This window comes from Anopheles bellator, chromosome 2 (assembly GCF_943735745.2).
Source record: "Anopheles bellator chromosome 2, idAnoBellAS_SP24_06.2, whole genome shotgun sequence".
In the NCBI taxonomy this organism is placed as follows: Eukaryota; Metazoa; Arthropoda; class Insecta; order Diptera; family Culicidae; genus Anopheles; species Anopheles bellator.
In genome coordinates this window covers 49,019,083-49,037,767 of record NC_071286.1, presented here as the reverse complement: position 1 = coordinate 49,037,767, position 18,685 = coordinate 49,019,083, and the positions used below count along the sequence as shown (strand labels likewise).

The window sequence follows — 18,685 nt, the reverse complement described above, 5'->3', positions numbered from 1 at the left end:
TGCGAGATCGCCCTTCCCCGGCCTCGTCGCAGGCAGAGGGGCGTTCGATCTCACTCGTCTCAGCCTTCCTCCGCCGCGTCGCAGGCAGAGGGGCAGCTTCGGGCTCTCAAAATTGTTCACTGGGTAACCTTGAACTCCGAACCGATGCGCGGTGATCACTCACCGGGCATAATGGCCCTTTGCTTTCTTTATGTCACACTTATAACAATTACTCGTCGTTTCTTGACTTTAATATGTCCCTCGATCAGTGTGGCGATGTTTTTGCTTTCATGTCGTTATGGCAAATGTTTCGTCCTTTTCGTTCGGATGTCCCATTCGCGAAACAACAATATCCTGGCAATCGAGGATGGTTCTGAATCCGACGAAATGGATGAGATTGATGGTGATGTCAGAAGCTGTTTACACTCAGCTCGTTGAATTCGAGTTCTTCGGTCAGATTCCCAATGCTCAGATTCGTACCGCCACTGTGGACGTATTCAACGCGACTAGAAAATACCGATTCACGACGTTTTCCTTCATCTTCGATTTTTCGTGCACTGGCGGACGTTGCTTCCGATTTTCCTCCGTTCAAAGAGTCCATTCCGCGTTGGATTGCCGGTCTGATGTCTACAAAAGAGTAAATGATGGAATGATAAGACAACCTTGCCATTTTTAACTATAGCCGTGAAAGATGATCTATGACTGTTGGATCACCAATCGTTCCCTGGTAGTTGCTGCATCTATTGTCCTTATTCAATTCCAAGTTTTCCAGCACTTTGACAATGTCTACCAAGTCCGTTGTTTCGAATACCGACACAACCCACACAAGCACTGGCAGATTTGTTCCAATTTACGCGAACGGTCTTGTTTGCTGCCCGAACTGTCCTATGTTAAAAAGAGTTCAGTCCGGTTATTCGTCGATATTGCGGGGAATCCTACGGGACACACGTAGGATGTAAGCTGACTTCAAAGCGAAAATGGTCACAAATGAAAACAAATCGGAGCTGTCAGTTTATTTGCCATAAAATAATCTTTGTGCAAACGATGGCTTTGGCAGTCCATTTCATAGTCCCATTAGACTGCTATCGACGGTCGACGGCACGCCGGCGATTCGAAAGTTCGTGGCCCCTTGCAATGCAATTAAGAACCGGTAATATAATCCAGTCTGGTGAATTATTCATGCGGGTGCAACTGAAAAACAAATCACTGCGAAATGTAAGCTAGATAGGCAAACCGTGCATTTGTTCTTAGGGAATTATTAATCGTTCAAAATAGAGAGATGGCACTAATAAGTTGTATTCAATTGTTGTATTGAGCGTGCAACAAAAAATGCAGTCGACATATCCTGCCTCACTGTCACTTAGCAAACTACAGCGACGTGACGTGCGACGTTTAGTTTGCGAAGCCAAGCAAGCAAACGTCAAAAGTGTAACGGATCTGTTTTGCAGCCGCTTTGTTGTTGATGCAAACGATCCGTAAATACACTTCTAAAACATATCCAAAATAACCTACAGAATAAATACTATCCAAAATAACCTACAGAACAACCTATAAAATAACCTACAGATCACAAAAATGAAAACATATTTCGGTGGCTGTATTCAGGTACGAATATCTTTTGATTAATTTAGTGTAGTTTTAATTTGTTTGGTTTTCAATAGGATTACGAAGTGTATGAATTGCTTGGAAAGGGTGGATTTGCTCATGTTTATCGAGGAAAATGTCTTCGCACGGGGATTTTCGTAGCGATCAAAATGGTAAGACCATCGTTTTAACACACCGTCATGAGTTCCAATATAACACACCTGATAAATAATGGTCTATCTTACTTGGTTATTACACAGATAAGCAAACAAGCGATGCACGCTTCGGGCATGTCTAAGCGAGTGCAACAAGAGATTTCCATCCATTCAAAACTTAAACATTCATCTATACTGGAGCTCTACACATTTTTCGAGGACCTTAGTTATGTATACATGGTTTTGGAACTGGCAAAGAATGGCGAGCTCCAACATTGTTTGCGTTTACGTTCTTTTAACGAATCTGAAGCCGCATTTGTGTTATGCCAAGTAGTAGAAGGGTTGATTTATTTACATTCGCGACGAATTTTACACCGTGATATATCTTTGTCAAATTTGTTGTTATCGGAAAACATGAATGTGAAAATTGCCGACTTCGGACTCGCTACCGAGTTGAATATGCCAGAAGAAAAACATCTTACGCTGTGCGGTACTCCTAACTACATTTCGCCAGAAGTAGCGTCTCGTTCATCGCATGGTCTACCTGCCGATGTGTGGGGATTGGGATGCATGCTTTACACGCTTTTAGTAGGAAGACCACCGTTCGATACTAATGGTATAAAGTCTACGCTGACGCGAGTAGTGATGTCTGACTACATCCTTCCACATCATATTTCACCGGACGCTTCTGACCTCATAGAAAGGTTGCTGAAGAAAAACCCCGATGAAAGAATGCAACTTCAAAGTGTTCTTACTCATCCGTTTATGAGAAGGTGCTTGCCGCACGTATCGTCAAACAACCGGATAGTTACTTCAAAAGTTGACAGTGGTGTGGGTACGATTTCAAGCAGCGACTTCAAATCCGATCTGCTATTGTTCCGTACCGAAGCAAGAAAGGAAAACGATGCATGCTCTCAACAAAAAGAAGAGAGATTGAAAAGTGGTGTTTTTGGATCGAACGTGAAGCAGGGTGAACCACAACTGTCTCTGTTGCAAAAATTTAACAGTTTAGAACTAAAGGAAAAGTACAACATAAACAAATCGGACATATTGGGTTACAGCCAGAGTGATAATTTGAGATTACAGCTTCCTGCGTTTGAAAGTATTCAAGCTTTTCAAACAGAACGGAGGTTTGGCAAGATATCAAAGGAAACTTTTTCGGGAGCGAAACACCATAACCAATTTGTACAACAAAACAGTGAGCATTCTCCAGTATTTTCTAGACCCTGTCCAAAATACGTACGTAAATCTAACCGTGATTGGTATTCTCCATGTGTCTTGCATGTATAAACAGAACAAATATTTTGAAATATTTACAGCATGAGAAGAACATCTTAACGCCAACAAACGACTGCGAGGTGCCTGAGACACGGAAAGAATGCATTCAGTTGCCACCACCTTTTAATACGGCACGACTTGTTCCCGACCGACATAGGACAAAGCACGTAATTCTCAGCATTGCTGCTGATAGTGGCGAGGTTGTGCTCGAGTTTCTCAAACCCAAGGGGCGCATGCGTGAGGAACATGTGGTCGAAGTTTGCCGCATATCGGCCGATGGCTTGCGATTTGTTTCTTACCAACCAGGCGGTAGCCGTGGCGTTCCTGCCAAAGATAAGCCTCCAGACCTACCAGCTCATGGGGCAGATACGATCCATAGCTACGAAAACATTCCACGAAAGCATTGGAAGAAATATGTCTATGCGGCACGATTCGTGAAAATGGTAAAGGCAAAGACACCTAAAATCACACTGTACAGTGTCAGGGCTAAGTGTCAGTTGATGGAAACTTTACAAGATTACGAAGTCGTTTTTTATGATGGTAAGTATTCTAATAAATCAATAATGCTGACCACGTGGAATAACATCACCATTTTATATTATTATTTAATATTCAGGATGCAAAATTGTTTTGACAGACGATGTTATAAGAATGCTCGACACAACAGGAACCGTTTATAGAGGAATTACGAACTTTCCCGCAGAAAGTGTGTCAAAGCAAGAGCATTTTCGTGAAACCTTGGAACACTGCCTTAACATAGAACGAACGTTGTCAATGGTATCCACAAATGGTAAAACATTTCCAGTTATTATCGGAAGACGTCCTGTAGCTAGTAGCGAACACAATGATCGAACAGCAAACGGAAACAATCTACTTAATTTACAATCTACACCTCGAACACCACTCAGTAACACAGCGCTTGGTTCTTTTGCATTTTCCGTTCAATCCTTCACACCTAGAAGTATGCATAGCGCATGTCAAAAGTAATAAAATTTATATAGATGCTAGCTATTGGAAAAGCTAAACAGAAGGCGAATTGTTGTACGATGACTGACTAAGCTAAGTGACGATCTTTTCGAAAGGGAGTATTGATGCGGGAACAACATTACGATATCAACAAGTCTTGAATTCTTTGGCATCGAAAACTATCTGTTTCAGCATTGTTAACAACTATATATTTCTCTTAGTTTGGGAAAAAGATATTCCTTATGTATAATTTATGATGAACAAATTAATGTGATTTGCTTAACTGCAGCATCGATCATCTGTACTTTAGCGAGAGCCTACAAAATAGCTAACGATTGGATGAAATAAACGTGTTGTGCTTATATTTAAAACAGTCTGTTTTTGGTATGTCTATTTTTCTTTAATTATTAGTTGCAGCATTCGTGATTGATCTTCGTGGCTAGTTGTTATTAAATTTTGAGCAGCTTCGTGCAGAAATTCTATTTTCTGTTAAAATGTACGCTTTAAACATCGTCATCAACAAACAAGACCAAGACCGAAACAAGACCCTTCGCGTAAATTAGAACAAATCTGTGTAATCTGTTCGAATCTGAGTGATCATTCCACGGCTTGTGTGGGTTGTGTCGGTATTGCGAACAACGACCTGGTAAACATTGACAAAGTTCTGGATGACTTCTAATTCAACGAGGACGATGGGCGCAACACCTGCCAGAGAACGATTAGTAATACAAGAAACATAGAACGCTACGTAAAATATCTTATCATTCTAACATTGTGTTCTTACCCTTTTGTAGACACCAGACCGGCAATTCAACGCGGAACGGAATCTTTGAATGGAGGGAAATACGGAATCGTATTTTGTGATCGTAATCGTAGTGATTCGCATTTCTCGTGGCGGTGGATGTCTGGGTCTTCGTGTGTTATGGCGACATTTCGGCCGTCGTTTGCATGATGTTGCTCCTTTTTGATCATTCAAAAAGCTTTTAGAACTATTGCCTAAGCATTTTCTCTCCGCGTTGAGATCAGAGATTTGGCTTAGCTTCGTGCATTAGTTGCTGCTTAGCATTGTTAATTTCGTCAACTGAACGATCGCTCGCGATCGCGTAGAACGGTCACTGCTACTGCTGCAAGAACTGCTGTCACTCAGAATGCACTCATTTTGTATGGTTATTGTTAAAGTATCATATCTGTTATCTGTTATCGATTTATCAGTAATGCTTCTAACGGACAAAACCGACCAAAGGGATTTTCCCGCAAACGGAGAGTATCAGCGAAAATCTACCAGCATGGAAACGCCCTTTCCCTCGGCCCGGATCGATCCGCTGCTGTACGTGCAGCAAACTATCATACGAACGAGTGTGGTCCCATGGGAGGACGACCTACTGTTGGCCGATCCGGGGCCCTTCTACAAGGTGTTTAAACTGGTCGAGATCATTCGTAATTATGAGGACAAAAGGTACCAGGATTTCTTAGATCGACCCATCGCAGGAGTTGGTGCTGTCACCAACCAACACTTGGCAGCAAAACATCCAAAGCTTTTCGGAAATCATGTGCGTGAGGAAAAGGCTGTAATTCGTTTGTCTATTTGTAATTCTATGACCTTTTGTCCATTGTAAGTCCGAAGTATCTACGGCTTAAATGTTGTTCGGTATACGGTTGCGCGATACGGGTGTGAAGCGCTATCCGATGCGGGTCCGGCCTCGCACCATCCAGTACGCGGTCACGATTATCCTGCGAGAGAACAATCCGTACTTCATCGAATCGTTGAGGCAGAACTAATCTGCGCCTATCCTCAGCACCAGACGGAAATCGAGGCAGCGACCGATCTTGAGAACTGTGAACCGGCAGAGAAAGTACCACCGTCACCAGCGTCACCGCAATCCATCATGTACATGTTCTACCCAGAAGTGTTCAACTGGAAAGAGGTGTTGCCTCAGTGTATGGCGTTCTGTGTGCTCTTCGGCTACGTCTACTTCTCGGTGCGCAAAATCGAAGCCATCCATTCCCGGCATCATGCGTACTAATAATGTAGTGAATGTAATGTGGCAATAATATTGTAAACCCGGCGATTGTGCGTTCGTCGCTGGGTAACGAAATAATTTTGTACCTTAAACGTAAACGCATAAATATATAAATGATAAAAAAAGAATATACTGGTCTTTTGCTATAATAGAATTGAATTTGGCATGAGCATTTTTGACAGTTTTGCGGAAGAAAAAACAAGTTTTTTCTTTTTTGTTCGCTCAGCGAGCTCGGCTGTCATTGCTTTTTCAACTTTCAAACTCTCGCCATTTGACAGTTCAGCGTCGTTCGTTCGTTCGTTCGTTCGTAAACAAACTATCGTGTGCGGATATAATATCAAATAGCCATTTTTAAATACTTCCATATTCTGGTAAGTAATTACAACCGTCGGTAATCATTTATCGGTAAGTATTTGCTCATAAATATTGAAAGTGTACAGCATCTATTTCGATTTTTACATTCTGTGATGTGAGTGTGCGTGTGTCATCATCTCTGGTATCACAATAGTTTTGGCCAGCTGTTCGTGTCTCCTACATTAAATCTATATCGTGTTTATATTTTCGCTCACTCAATCGTGATTACACTGTTGTAAAGAGTATCTTGTATCTATTCTTGTCAAAAAGTCAACAATTTCCGATTTTCAGCGATATTATTAGATATAGGAAGTTAATCTTAGTTAGGAAGCAGAACCACCATGCATTTTTGCACCACGCACCACGCTCTACGTTAGGACAACACCGCCGTTTCCGGTGGTCCGCACGATCGTTTGCATTCATTGGCAGGATAACTTTGCTTTGCCTAGGGATTGTTACGGGGCAGACCTAACACCTTACGCGCGAAGGACCGCGACCGCGGTCTGAAGTTTTTCCTCGTACTTTGGTCTGATCTTTGGTCATATCCCCGCTAGTTAGGGTATCTTGTCTCAAACGCTCTGCTTGAGTTTGACGTTTACTTTCGCTGTTTGTGGTTTTCGACGACCTTTCTGTTCTCTCCATAGTAAAGATCGGATTGCATTTAAAATAAATAAAGGGGGTTTTTAGTATTGATTCGGTTCTATTGTAGATTGATGCAGGATTTTATTGTAGATTGTAGCCTGGTGCAGGACAACCACCACTTCACTGGTACACCGGCTGATTCCAATGGGCAACCTAACATGCTTGACTAAATGGACGAACATTCTTGCAGGCGGTCAATCTAATGTGGAATCTTTGCGAAAGCGCAACCGACGCTTTGAACGCACTTAATCAACATCAGGTACCGTTGAATCAAGGATCCGAACTTAGTCACTTCTTCTCCTTTAAAGATTAGGAAATGCAGCGATCTTTCTTCGTACGGTGATGCCTGTTCATTGCGTACGACCCGCCAATGATGCCGATTTGCAATGTGCCAGTGTGAGATGGACGGTAGTGTTCCGAGAGTTCCACAACCACCGGTCAAAGTGCTGGAAGTTGTCCGATCGTTGGGACTGGTAACAAAGTTGGGGCAGAAAACTTAACCAGTTCCATAAAACGTGCAACATCCGGGACGGCTCCAAACAACCATAAAAACTTTCCTTCCAAGGGACACTGTATTCATTGTGGATATCGTATAGCCAAGCTTGGAAAATACGTAACATTTTGTAAGCTCATTTGTACAAATCAGATTTCTTTTTGGTCATTCAAAGTTAAATTAGAAACATCGATTGCCTTCGAAGCCTTGTAAATGTTATTTGAGCTTTTGTTTGGGTTCATTTAGAGATAATGGGAAACTTTAGCTTTACGTATTTAGTATAACCTACATTCCATAACTCGGAGGGTATTGCCAAACAGCGTGGTTTTGTCATGCGGTCCTTTCTCAGTCTTCAGATTGTTTTAAATAATCGAACTAGTTTTGTAAAACTTCTTAGTTATTTCAAGGCTCATAAATGCTCTGATGTTCGCAATGGTTGACTTGACTGCGCATTGTTATAGATAGGGCAAAATTTGAATGTTGCATGGATGTTGTACTGCAAGTAGTTGTGGATTGGTCCATTGGCCTGTTGTAGGGTAAAAAGATCAATGACCGATGATTAACGTCCCAACTAGCCGCACAAGCTACTTAGTCGATAAACGGCAAGGACATTGTACATTATAAACGCAAATGAAGAGTTGACAAACTTACATTCACTTACAAAATAAACCTCCAATCGCCGGGTTATTATGAAAATGACCAATGACCCTCTGTTCTAGAGATTCTCTCTAGACGTTCTGGGGAGTAGCAAAAGTGAAAATTTAGCATAGTTATGCGTTTAGTTTGAACAATGTTGACGTTATTGAAGAACACGCAACGCAGCAAACAATTTGTCTGCTATTGAAATTTACAACATTAGTCTTTGACGTGTGGCCGTCTCAGCATTAACCAAGGATAGGACAAAAGAGATAACAAAAGTTTGTAGTGAGCAGCACGACACCACACTCAAACACTCGATGTGTTGTATTCGCCTCGGTTTTCAATTGATTCGAAAGAATTGAGTGAACGCGGATCAGATCCATTTATAGCACAAGTTCATTTTTTCAACGAAAAAAATTCAATGTTTATGTACATATTTTCGCATTTTCATATGGTCAAAATAACTGCTGTTCTTTATGGTTTGTCTTTTTAAAGTGTATATTCATTCAGGTATATTTGCACAATAACCATAGCATCCGGATCCATGCTCTGACAGCCGTTGCCATGTATCAATCAATTTACTTTAATTTTCTTAGCAAATAGCAATGTAATTTCTTGCTGGTTTTCTGTACTGCAAATTATTAATTTTTTATTATTGTGTTAGTAAATAATACAAAGCGCTGTTCTTTTGGCATAATTACTGCTGGGACCTTTACTTTTCTTATCCACACATTCTAAATATTTTCACCCATAAATAGCTTTTACAACGAATTTTCCTATCGGTTTTGAGTGTAAAAGTGCCTAAACAGTACAATTTGTGTTGCTAGATGAAACATGATCCACTAATATATATGTCTGAAAAGTGAAGTCTCGTTAGGGCAGTATACAAACCTACTCTCAGCAAACAGGACTCCGCAATGTTTTTGCATGGGCACAGTATCGTTTCTCTCATCCTTTCATTATTTGTTCTCATAGGATCTCAATGCTTTTGCGCAGTAAAACCTTTTTGGTAGAAATCAAAAAGTGCTCCTTGATGTGAAAGATTGTCTTTCCTACAAGTGAATGATTTCTTTCACTTCTTAGACTGTAAAGTTTTGAACAGCGCACATAAAAACATTTTCATAGTAGAGGTTGTTCCATTTGCGTCTAAGTAAAAATATTGTTATCATATTAATGAATTTGATTAGGATTATTCATCCGTTTCCCTCAATAGATTGCCTCCTGCTATAGTGTTATAATTGAACTGAATAACCGGAAAGTAGAACTGAATAACAATTTTTACTCTTTTTGGAAGATAATACTTACGACCATGGTAAAAGGTTGTTCAGATATGTTGTGCTTTGTAGGTAAATGTGGGGGATGGTTTTGGTATTGTTTAGTATTGTTAAATCAAATTCATTCCACTATTGGTAAGTACCTGTTGGATAAAGAAAAAAGATAAAAGAAACGATGATGTGAAAAACTTTCACAGTGTGATATTTCTGCAATCCAGATATTTGATTTCATCCTGCCTATGTGTCGACCATCCAGACTCAATAATGGTACACAGCCTCATGAAATTATATTTTATGTTTTCTTGAATCTGAATGAATTAAATTTCTATGTTGCTTGAGTGTACCAAAACATAATATGGAAAAATTATCTTTTCAATTACTAGGAGCATATGGCAATGTTGTTTCGTTACCAGGAGAGTGTCGTGATGTCAATGGAAAAAAAGTGGAACAAGGTAATTTAAGAGTTATGTTTATGATTTAAAATTTTGTGAAGTTCTTGATATTTTATGAAGTAAATTATATAATTACCATTTTAGATTCCCATTACGTTCCTCCGGGATCTGACACTTGCAGACTGTGCTTGTGTGACAATGGCCATCCGAAAGCATGCAAGGCCGTTCTATGTTCTCCTCCGCATGATTGTAAATCGTTTCAGATTGGTAGTTCGTGCTGTGAGTTTATCTGTCTAGATGACACACTTGGCAGCACGTCGGAAAAGACCTATGATATTGGAATGTGACTAGTAGCAAGCGGAGTTATAGTTACATTTTCACTTACACTGCTGTTCTTTGTGGTTAGCCGATTGCGTCATCGCAAGAGCCGTGCTCAAGAATGCCGCGAGGTGTTGGAAGATCCAGCACAACGTAATATAGTAAACAATGTGAGCTATATGGGTGGGAACATTGGATACCTTGGCGGCGGAACGATGAACATGGACTACTCCTATGTTGATCATGCAGTTTCTCCACATTATCAATTGTGGAAACCACCTGGAACATACTATAGTCGAGGAGAAGCACCTCCACCATATGAGGAAGCCATATCAATTTCGCACACTGAATCATTGAGCTCGTGCACAGTCAGGTAAATAGAAATTGGATGTTATATTGTTGTTTTCAATAAGCTTTCTACAACAAACTTTAGACGTAAGACACCTATACTATTTTACCATATATTATACTAAGCCAAATATTGAAACCCCATATTTTATCACTTTTTCTTACATTCATCTATTTATTTGCCTTCTGATGAGAAGAGCAATCCAATGTTTAGTTTTTCATCTGACTTCTGTAAACCAAATTTATTTGGCTTGTAGTCAAAACAACTATTTTCTGGGATTAGTTGATTCCAACCATACATTTGGGACAACTGAGAGCTTTGGAAGATGTTGTTCGCGAAAAGCCAAAGCCAGATATGCTAAGCGCATCTGAATTTGCAGTGTACTTGTGCTGATGAGCTCGCCGGATGCCGATGATCGGCATGTGGACAGGGAACGGTAAAATATGATGTCTTTAGCCAACAAACCATATCAATTTATGGTACATTCTCAAAGCTACAGCTTTGGTTACATTTAAAGTGCCTAAACGCAAACTATTGAATATAGAATATAGAAAATCTTAAGATTTATGCGTACTACACTAGTACTTTTAGTTGAGCTTGAATTATAGAAATTGAATATTTGTAAGTCGCTAACGCTCATCGCTGTCGCGCAGCTGGCCTCGAATCCTGGGACCGGTTGTCACACAGCCAGCCATGGTTTCTATTCCCGATACCGGCGTGAAAGGAGATTGGCGCGGGGCCAACAAACGAATTGTTGCGAATAGCAAACGAGATATTTACATTGTCTCTGGTGCAGGCTAAGACCGCCCAGCGGTTGTAACGCCAAATAAGAAGGAGAAGAAGCTCTTACCTATTTATTCGGCTACAACCACCGAGCGGTCTTAGCCTGCACCAAAGACTCCTTTCACCACTCGCGGTCGAGCACCTTCGCCCACCACATCTTAATCCCGGTCGCTCTTGCATCTCTATCGATGTACTCCCGTCATCTCAAGCAGCGCCTACCACGTCCCCTCTGTCCTTCTGGGCGACCTAAGGAGCCTTTGCTAGCTTCTTCGTCATCCACCATTCTCATGGTGTGATCAGCTGAGCAGTGCCCAACGAGGCATGTACGCTGCACGATAGTGATTTCGTCGTGCATTCGTACACTTAGAGGCTTCTGCAATGTCCCTCCGCACATATAGGATCAAATTCTAAGCATCTTCCATAAGCCTGCTTCCAGCATAACGCCAGCTCCGACCGTATCGACACGATATGTGATTGAAATAGTTTTACCATAGCACCCTAAACCGAATCTCCTGAGTTATGTCATTGCTATTGCATTGCAGTGCTAAACTTTGACCCTAGACACTAGGCTGTTCAATAAGTTCTTTGCCTCGATAAGAAAAACACATTTTTATGGTTTGAAATTCACTTTGTTATACAGTATAGCCTCTCTGAACAACAATGCACTTGATCCTACGAGACGCCAATTTAAGAATTCTATCCCTGAAGTGAAAAAGGAACGGTTTCAAAATACGCTTCATCATTTGATCAAAAACGCTTACCACGCATGCTTTTTGTGTGTCTGAAAACAGATAGAAGTCGCTAGTGGCCAAATCTGGTGAATACGGAGGATACTTCTGGGTGCATTGCCCTGATGAAAGAGGATGTTTTTAATTCTTTAAACTGGTTTTTTTTCACGAATTTTCATTTTTAATATGTCTAGAACATTATAACAATAATCAAAATTTATTGTTTTACCAGTTTGCAAGGAATCCGCTTACAAATTTCTGATTATAACTTTTTTTACACAATTTCTGGATGAACTCATTTCGGAACCGAAGAAAAAGGTTCACACCACTCTTTAGCCCCTTGTATTGATTCAGGATCATGGTGATAGACCCAAGTCTCATCCATAGTAATGATTCGATGCACAAAATCCACTATATCCGATGGAAAACGCTTTAAACGTCGTCAAGAAAGATGCATTCGAATGCGTTTTTAGCGAATGCGGTACCTATTTTGCAAACAGCTTTCGTTCACTTAAGCCAAAATATTGGTTACATTGCTCAATGAGATGTCTAGGCCTTATACTAAATTTCTTTAAGTAATTCGACTATTTTCCAATACGATATACTTTTTTTTACGATTTAACGTTTTGTATGTTTTTTGACGTTTTTTACATGAATGTTTATGAAGGCTAGTACTACCACGTTTAAACTAAATCTTTATTATCTATGTATGTAGGGGTAAGGCTATCACCATGAAAAGCAGTGTTTATACGCGGGCCGTTCAAAAAGTAGTAAGACATTTGAATTTCCGCGGGCTGTATATTCGGTTTTTGATTTTTTTGTGGCGTTAGGTTGCTACTCATTTCACTCATTTATGGTGACAAGTTCATCGATTGATTTATGTCTATTCCGTAAAATGGATGGCAAAAAATCAGTATCAAATTTAAAAAATAAAAAAAAAAACCCAAATTAAAAGCTCGGGCACAATCGAAATGTTGACTGTGGCTTATGCTGACCAAAAGCAGCAGTAATCAGTGGTTCAAATTTTTTTCAGAGGCCAAACACTTTTTAGGATAGACAAAATTCAAGATGAACCAAAACATATCCAAGAAAAACAACTGTCAAAAATTGACTGATCATTCAAAATGACCGAACAATAAGTAAGTGACATGGGTAGCAACCTAACGCCACAAAACTAAAAATAGAACATACGGAGCCCGCATAAATACAAAATTATCAGAACTTTTGAATTTGCTTAATCTTTTTGAAGAATTCACGCAACTGAGTAGGCTAAATTTGGTAATAGTTAACATAACTATTTTAAGGAAACATAACTGAAATTCTCAAACTTTGAAGTCCACTCATGGCTGCCTATTCTACGTAGTGCGTCTCAATGTTTTTAAAACATTTCGATTTGTCGTCAACAAATTCTATTTCATTTCTAGAATAATGACAAAACACTGAACTCTTTTACTAACCCGAAGTCAACACATAACTCAAACAACGTTGCACAAGATCGGTGCAAGACACACTTACCAACTACCGTTTCACCAATTTTAATTTCGCAAGAACTGCATTATACAACATTGAGCCGCATTTACAATTCTAATCGGTACATTAGTTCTATTCCCTACATCAATCGGTGTACAGTTAATATCAGCGTCGGTATCTATTTTAAACGAACTTCAACAGTAACAACATGCTACAGCTTACACCACATTTTTCCTTGCACAATCGAATCTATTTTATTCTTGAAAAATTAATATTTTATATATTATAAATGAGGCGCAATGTGACCTCTAAGGGTCCAGTCGTGATCTAAGATAAAAAAAATCAATATTTTTATTAAATCTTCATGTATTGCTGATCTCGTCTCAAATCAAACTACTATCTGTCTCACTACACTGCTTGTCCGGTTTTCCTGTCTGTGGTCGTTACTTCGTTGATTGCTTGTACTTCGTAATCCCCTTTCTCTGGTTTGCGACAACATGATTGCATTCCATACATTCCAATTACCTTATTGTTTTTCGGCTGATTTCCATTTGCGGTCCATAATATTTGCTTGGTTTTCCAATATTCTCGTTTTGGCGTACGATGTTCGAAAAACGGTCGACTGAAAATCGTCTCGATAGACTTGCAAAAATATTTTAACTGCTTTTGACAAAAATAGCTTTTGTGTCGAAAATCTATCAACTGGTTGATATATATCAATATATCTAATACGTTGATTTTCCATTGGGCTGTTTTCAACACTCGCTATAGCACTTTGCATTGCTGATTACGACAAACCAAGAAACGCCCTTTTAATGCTTTTGGATGAATGGCGTCATAAGAAGGACCAATTAACAATTCAGGACGTACTGATGATTCAACCAATCATGTCGCAACATCTTCGAGCGATGTAGAGTTTCGAGCGAGCGATCAGGAGTGCATAACTAAGCCGCTTTGAAGTGTGTTCCTATTTTTGGCTATCTGCAATTATTTGCTAAAAGCGAGGTGTTCTTGCGATTTATTTTTCCGAAATCATTTCATTCTATTGAAAGTGATCATTCAAAAGGTGATTCATTTTTTTTCTTTTTTTCTTGTTGTTTAAACTGATCCTTTCGATATTCGAACAAGGTAATCAAGCGCTGGAAGCATTAGTTGATGTTGATGGCCGTTCTGACCCTGCCTTATCTTAAACGTATTCCCGACCTGTTTTGATTATTTTCAACTACTTAAAAACACTTATTTTTCGATAGAGCTTGCTCACCGAAGGCCTTTTGCAACATTTTCAACCTTTATAACAGAAGAAATTTCATTCCGCACACCACTTTTATTGGAACTGCGTTGTTGAATAGTTTCTGATGTTATAAAAAACGAAGAAGTCATTTTTAAATGTTTTCAAAAGGACCTGTGTGTTGAAATGTGGTCCAGGATCTTAATCTTGAATCATTCATTACATAACCATAGAATCAACAATCAAGTTACTACAGTTAGTTTAAGAAGATTTAACCCGTGTCTTTGTCACAGCAAGCAGTTTATCGTTTGGAATGTTATAAAATTGTGGATATTTAATGATAATTTTAAATACTGTACTTAAACCAAATTAAATGAATAAGAGTTTTAGACACAATATTAAAAAGGTAGCTCACTGTTATGTACATTAATCTTTCCTTTACAGTGTCGCGACATCTACTGGACGTAGTTTTCCACTTAACATTGTGCAGGATTCGGATATGATAGCTACCAATAATATGATCAATATTAACATTAACGGTAACCCCAGTGCATCTTTGGATAATGGTACTACGGAACTCACTAATGTCGGAACACATAGTGTAGCAACTATAACCAGCGAAAGGTTGGCGTTATCTCCTAATTCCGAGACAGATTTCAATAGTGCTCGTAATCAGTCCATGGTAACAATCGGCACTGGGAATGAAATAGAAGAACCTTCGATTATGCGTATTTACAGCGGTCATAAGACGCATATGCTTCGTTGTGGAGCTATTAACGACAGAGGAAATCATTATATTGGTAATGAAATTCTTGTCAGCGGTGAAAATGCATATTCCAATGATGCCATTTCTGTTGGAACTACTGATTTGTGTGTTAACACAAGATGTGAGAGCATCTTAAACACGGCCACCGATTTAGCTCAGCCTGGTTCAACATTTTCAATCAATGAGAGAAATTCCACAATTGCTTACGGAAATTCTCATAAAGAAGATATTAAAATCTCGTCAACATCGCGTATGGCTAATAACCAGTTCTCCGGCGTTAAAAAATATCTAGATATATCGAGTTGTAGTCAGATTGATGTCGCCGAAAGTGATGAAAATTTAAATTTGGAGTCATTGTCTTCTAACGTTCCTTCCCAAATAGTGGTGGAATCGGTTCCTGTGTCGGTTGTGTTCAATAATGATATGATGAACAACAAAGACATCATTACTAAAGATACCTCTAATAGTTTCATAAACAAATGTCGGTTCTCTGGAAAAACATACCATCGTTCGATACCCCGTCAATTTTCGATTGTAGATCCTACTGTCAGTCCAAATAAAGCAAAACGTATCATCACATCAGTTTCATCGCCCTCGGCATTGCAAACATATTGTAATGTAGACACCACAAAAAGATCTGCACACATGCCGACGACATCAGTAAGAAGCACTTTAGCAACAGCTGTTTCAAGCAATGCGCAAAACCGCAAAGTGTGTCATTGTCCAGTCCAGCATAAGGGTTACCAACCCATGTTAGTTGGCATATCCTCAGTAACATCTCAGCCAATGGAAGCGTTTCGTAACCGTCGAACATCGTCCGATCTCCATAGTCATAAACAGCAAGTAAGCGAAAATCGAAAACAAAATTCTTCAGACCGTTTATATAGTCGCGCAAACAGTCACTCAAACAATTGCAGTGATAATGATAGACATAGGGATGATAATATTATTGGAGCAGGATGTAACCGAACGAAAAGAGTTTCGGAAGGATTTGAAAGCACGTCATACGCACTAGAACCTTATCACGGGATAGCATTTTCGAAAACTCGATCCCAGCTTTCCGAAACGTTTGCACTTGTTGGCTCCGATAGTGGAAGTAAACCGAGGCAACAACATCATATGGCACGAGACCAACAGGAAAAGTATTCCCATACCGGTGCAGAAGAATGTAAAACATCAATGATGCGAGATGACCTTGTGTCTCGTTTACATGTTTGTGCTACAGAGAATGATATGTGTCCTGTCTTCAAAAAATCTCCTACTATTCCACAACCTACCCACCACTGGGGTCAACCAGCCACTGGGGTCTACCCACCAAGTAATCCTATTCTGCCCCCTAAGGCGAAAAAACACCAGCTGAAACAGACCCAAAGGCGTCAGGAGAGAGATGCAAAAGCTGAATCCACTTTAAAGGTATTGCAAAGTGGCGGCTTAGTGAACCAAACAAACATTTCTGTTATTGAAGATTCAGGTACGGTAGTTGAATCCATCGGTAGTTCCAACAACAACTCGAAAAACGTTAACAAAAATGATGTGAGAACATTTTCGGCTTCCGTTAATCAGGACAAAAGCACCAGCGGTACGTTTAAATTGAATAATATACCTGGAGTCGCAAACGACTATTCGAACTCGCTTCCTCGGCAATATTTCACTGTTGCTAGGAACTGCGACAAAAAAAGACGCAAAGATCAAGTATATGCACACAGTAATACAGGTTTGAAACCGATAGCTTCTGGTGACTCTTCATTTATCAATAAAGTATATGGCAGAGCGCAATATGATTGCAACACATTGCCTAAAAACATTACCACAACTTACAAAAAAAGCAACGCAAAGAAACCCAGCCTGTTGACGGAAGCAGTAAACCATATACCGTCTGTTATAAACATTCCAACATCATCAGCATCTTCCTTTGAGATAAATATGAAGCCTGTAACAGCAAAAGCGATAACCGATACTGGCGATGAAGTAATCAATCCTCACACGCTTACACAGTATCGATCAACACACCATACGAACTTCACAGACACTGGGCTACCAGTAGGGACCAATATCAGTAACGAGATCACAGGTTGTGTTAATCCAAGAGAGCACGCTTTGCAAAACGATAATAGTCTCGATGAGGATTATCTCAGCGAATGCGAAAATTGCAAATCATCTGGAAATGTGCACTACTATCTGGACGGGCAAGATAACATGAAGGGAAATGCACCGATTCAAGAAACAATGACATTGCAACGAAAGATGCCGGATGCCACCGACGAAGAACAGCAGAACTACTATCGCGTATCTTCGACTCTACCAAGTAGCAGTTGCAAGAGAAACACACCGTAAGCATTAAAGTATTTTTCATTAGTAGTGTCCTTATCATTGGCATAAGAAATCCTGCAGGCTCCATGTATGAAGCATTTATTAGTCCCATAAATGTGTTTCTGTAACATAATATTATCAATTGTTCGTACATAAGAACGGCACGTAGCGACGTCAGTTTTGCTAGTTCATTAAAAAAATAACTCCTTTCTACATATGCCAATATATATAGAATTTGCCAAATAGACAGCCTTTGGCAGTTTGGGTGATAATGTGACTACTCTATACGTCATTGTAAATTGTAACAATCTTTGTTTTAGTTTACAGCCTAGGCAAGGAATGGTTGTACAATAACTTTACTGTGAGAATAACAGAATTCCACTCGATTGTACTTTTTAAACACTAAAACAATTATAATAGCAACATTGCTCTAGTATTGAAAGATGCGCTGCTACCAGATTTTATGTACAGGGTGTGTATACTCGCCATAGATTGTATCACATAGCTTGGTTTTAATCTAACTTAAACATTTTCATTGTTTCGCTATATAACAAGGTCAAAAAATGTTTCCAGTCCAATTCAGTTATATGGATGTTTTTATGAGGCGGTGAACTTTAGTCGAAATAAAAAACAGAAAACTTCATGCAATGCAATTTAAAGAGGTATCATTGGATAAATAATGTGATGTCATGTATATCATTTTACGTCACAAAATCGCGTGTAATTCCCGACGAATGTCGAATATTCTGTGATTTTTTTCACTTTTACGTATAAGTTGACTATTATTTTTAAGCCGACCAAGCGAATTCAACTGCGCGATTGAAACCATTTTTTCACATATTGTATTTCACATATTTTTTCATTCATTTGAACATTCATGTTTACAACCTGCAATAATTTCGTTTGTTGAGTTGTATTGATAACGTTTAAGAGCTTTCAGTCGCGCATAGAGAACA

At 39.5% G+C, this 18,685-nt stretch overlaps 2 protein-coding genes across 4 annotated transcripts in view; both read left to right on the top strand.

The window, feature by feature from the left end:
• The first annotated feature begins 1,453 nt into the window (after positions 1–1,453).
• LOC131212665 (serine/threonine-protein kinase PLK4) lies at positions 1,454–4,297 on the top strand. Its single transcript, XM_058206611.1, has 5 exons — positions 1,454–1,584; positions 1,641–1,736; positions 1,824–2,957; positions 3,038–3,536; positions 3,613–4,297. Exons 1-5 carry the CDS (start codon positions 1,555–1,557, stop codon positions 3,981–3,983), a joined length of 2,130 nt encoding a protein of 709 aa, XP_058062594.1. The 5' UTR covers positions 1,454–1,554; the 3' UTR covers positions 3,984–4,297.
• Positions 4,298–9,209: 4,912 nt separating this feature from the next.
• The window catches only part of LOC131212670 (uncharacterized), a 12,223-nt gene continuing 2,747 nt past the window's right edge, over positions 9,210–18,685 (top strand). Inside the window, exons 1-4 of one of the 3 annotated variants that reach the window (XM_058206620.1) lie at positions 9,210–9,520; positions 9,769–9,837; positions 9,922–10,468; positions 15,098–17,749. In XM_058206620.1, the coding sequence (XP_058062603.1) occupies positions 10,275–10,468; positions 15,098–17,749 (2,846 nt within the window). In that variant the 5' untranslated portion in view covers positions 9,210–9,520; positions 9,769–9,837; positions 9,922–10,274. Of the gene's footprint in view, positions 9,838–9,921; positions 10,469–15,097; positions 17,750–18,685 lie in introns of all 3 variants that reach the window. The other 2 variants (XM_058206622.1, XM_058206621.1) reach the window with 2 other exon arrangements.

Bases quoted from the DNA above. Each gene is read 5' to 3' on its own strand.
- LOC131212665 (XM_058206611.1), top strand. From the start codon at position 1,555: ATGAAAACATATTTCGGTGGCTGTATTCAG. The intron at 2,958-3,037 runs GTACGTAAATCT...AAATATTTACAG, and splicing joins CTAGACCCTGTCCAAAATAC to CATGAGAAGAACATCTTAAC. The intron at 3,537-3,612 runs GTAAGTATTCTA...TTTAATATTCAG, and splicing joins CGAAGTCGTTTTTTATGATG to GATGCAAAATTGTTTTGACA.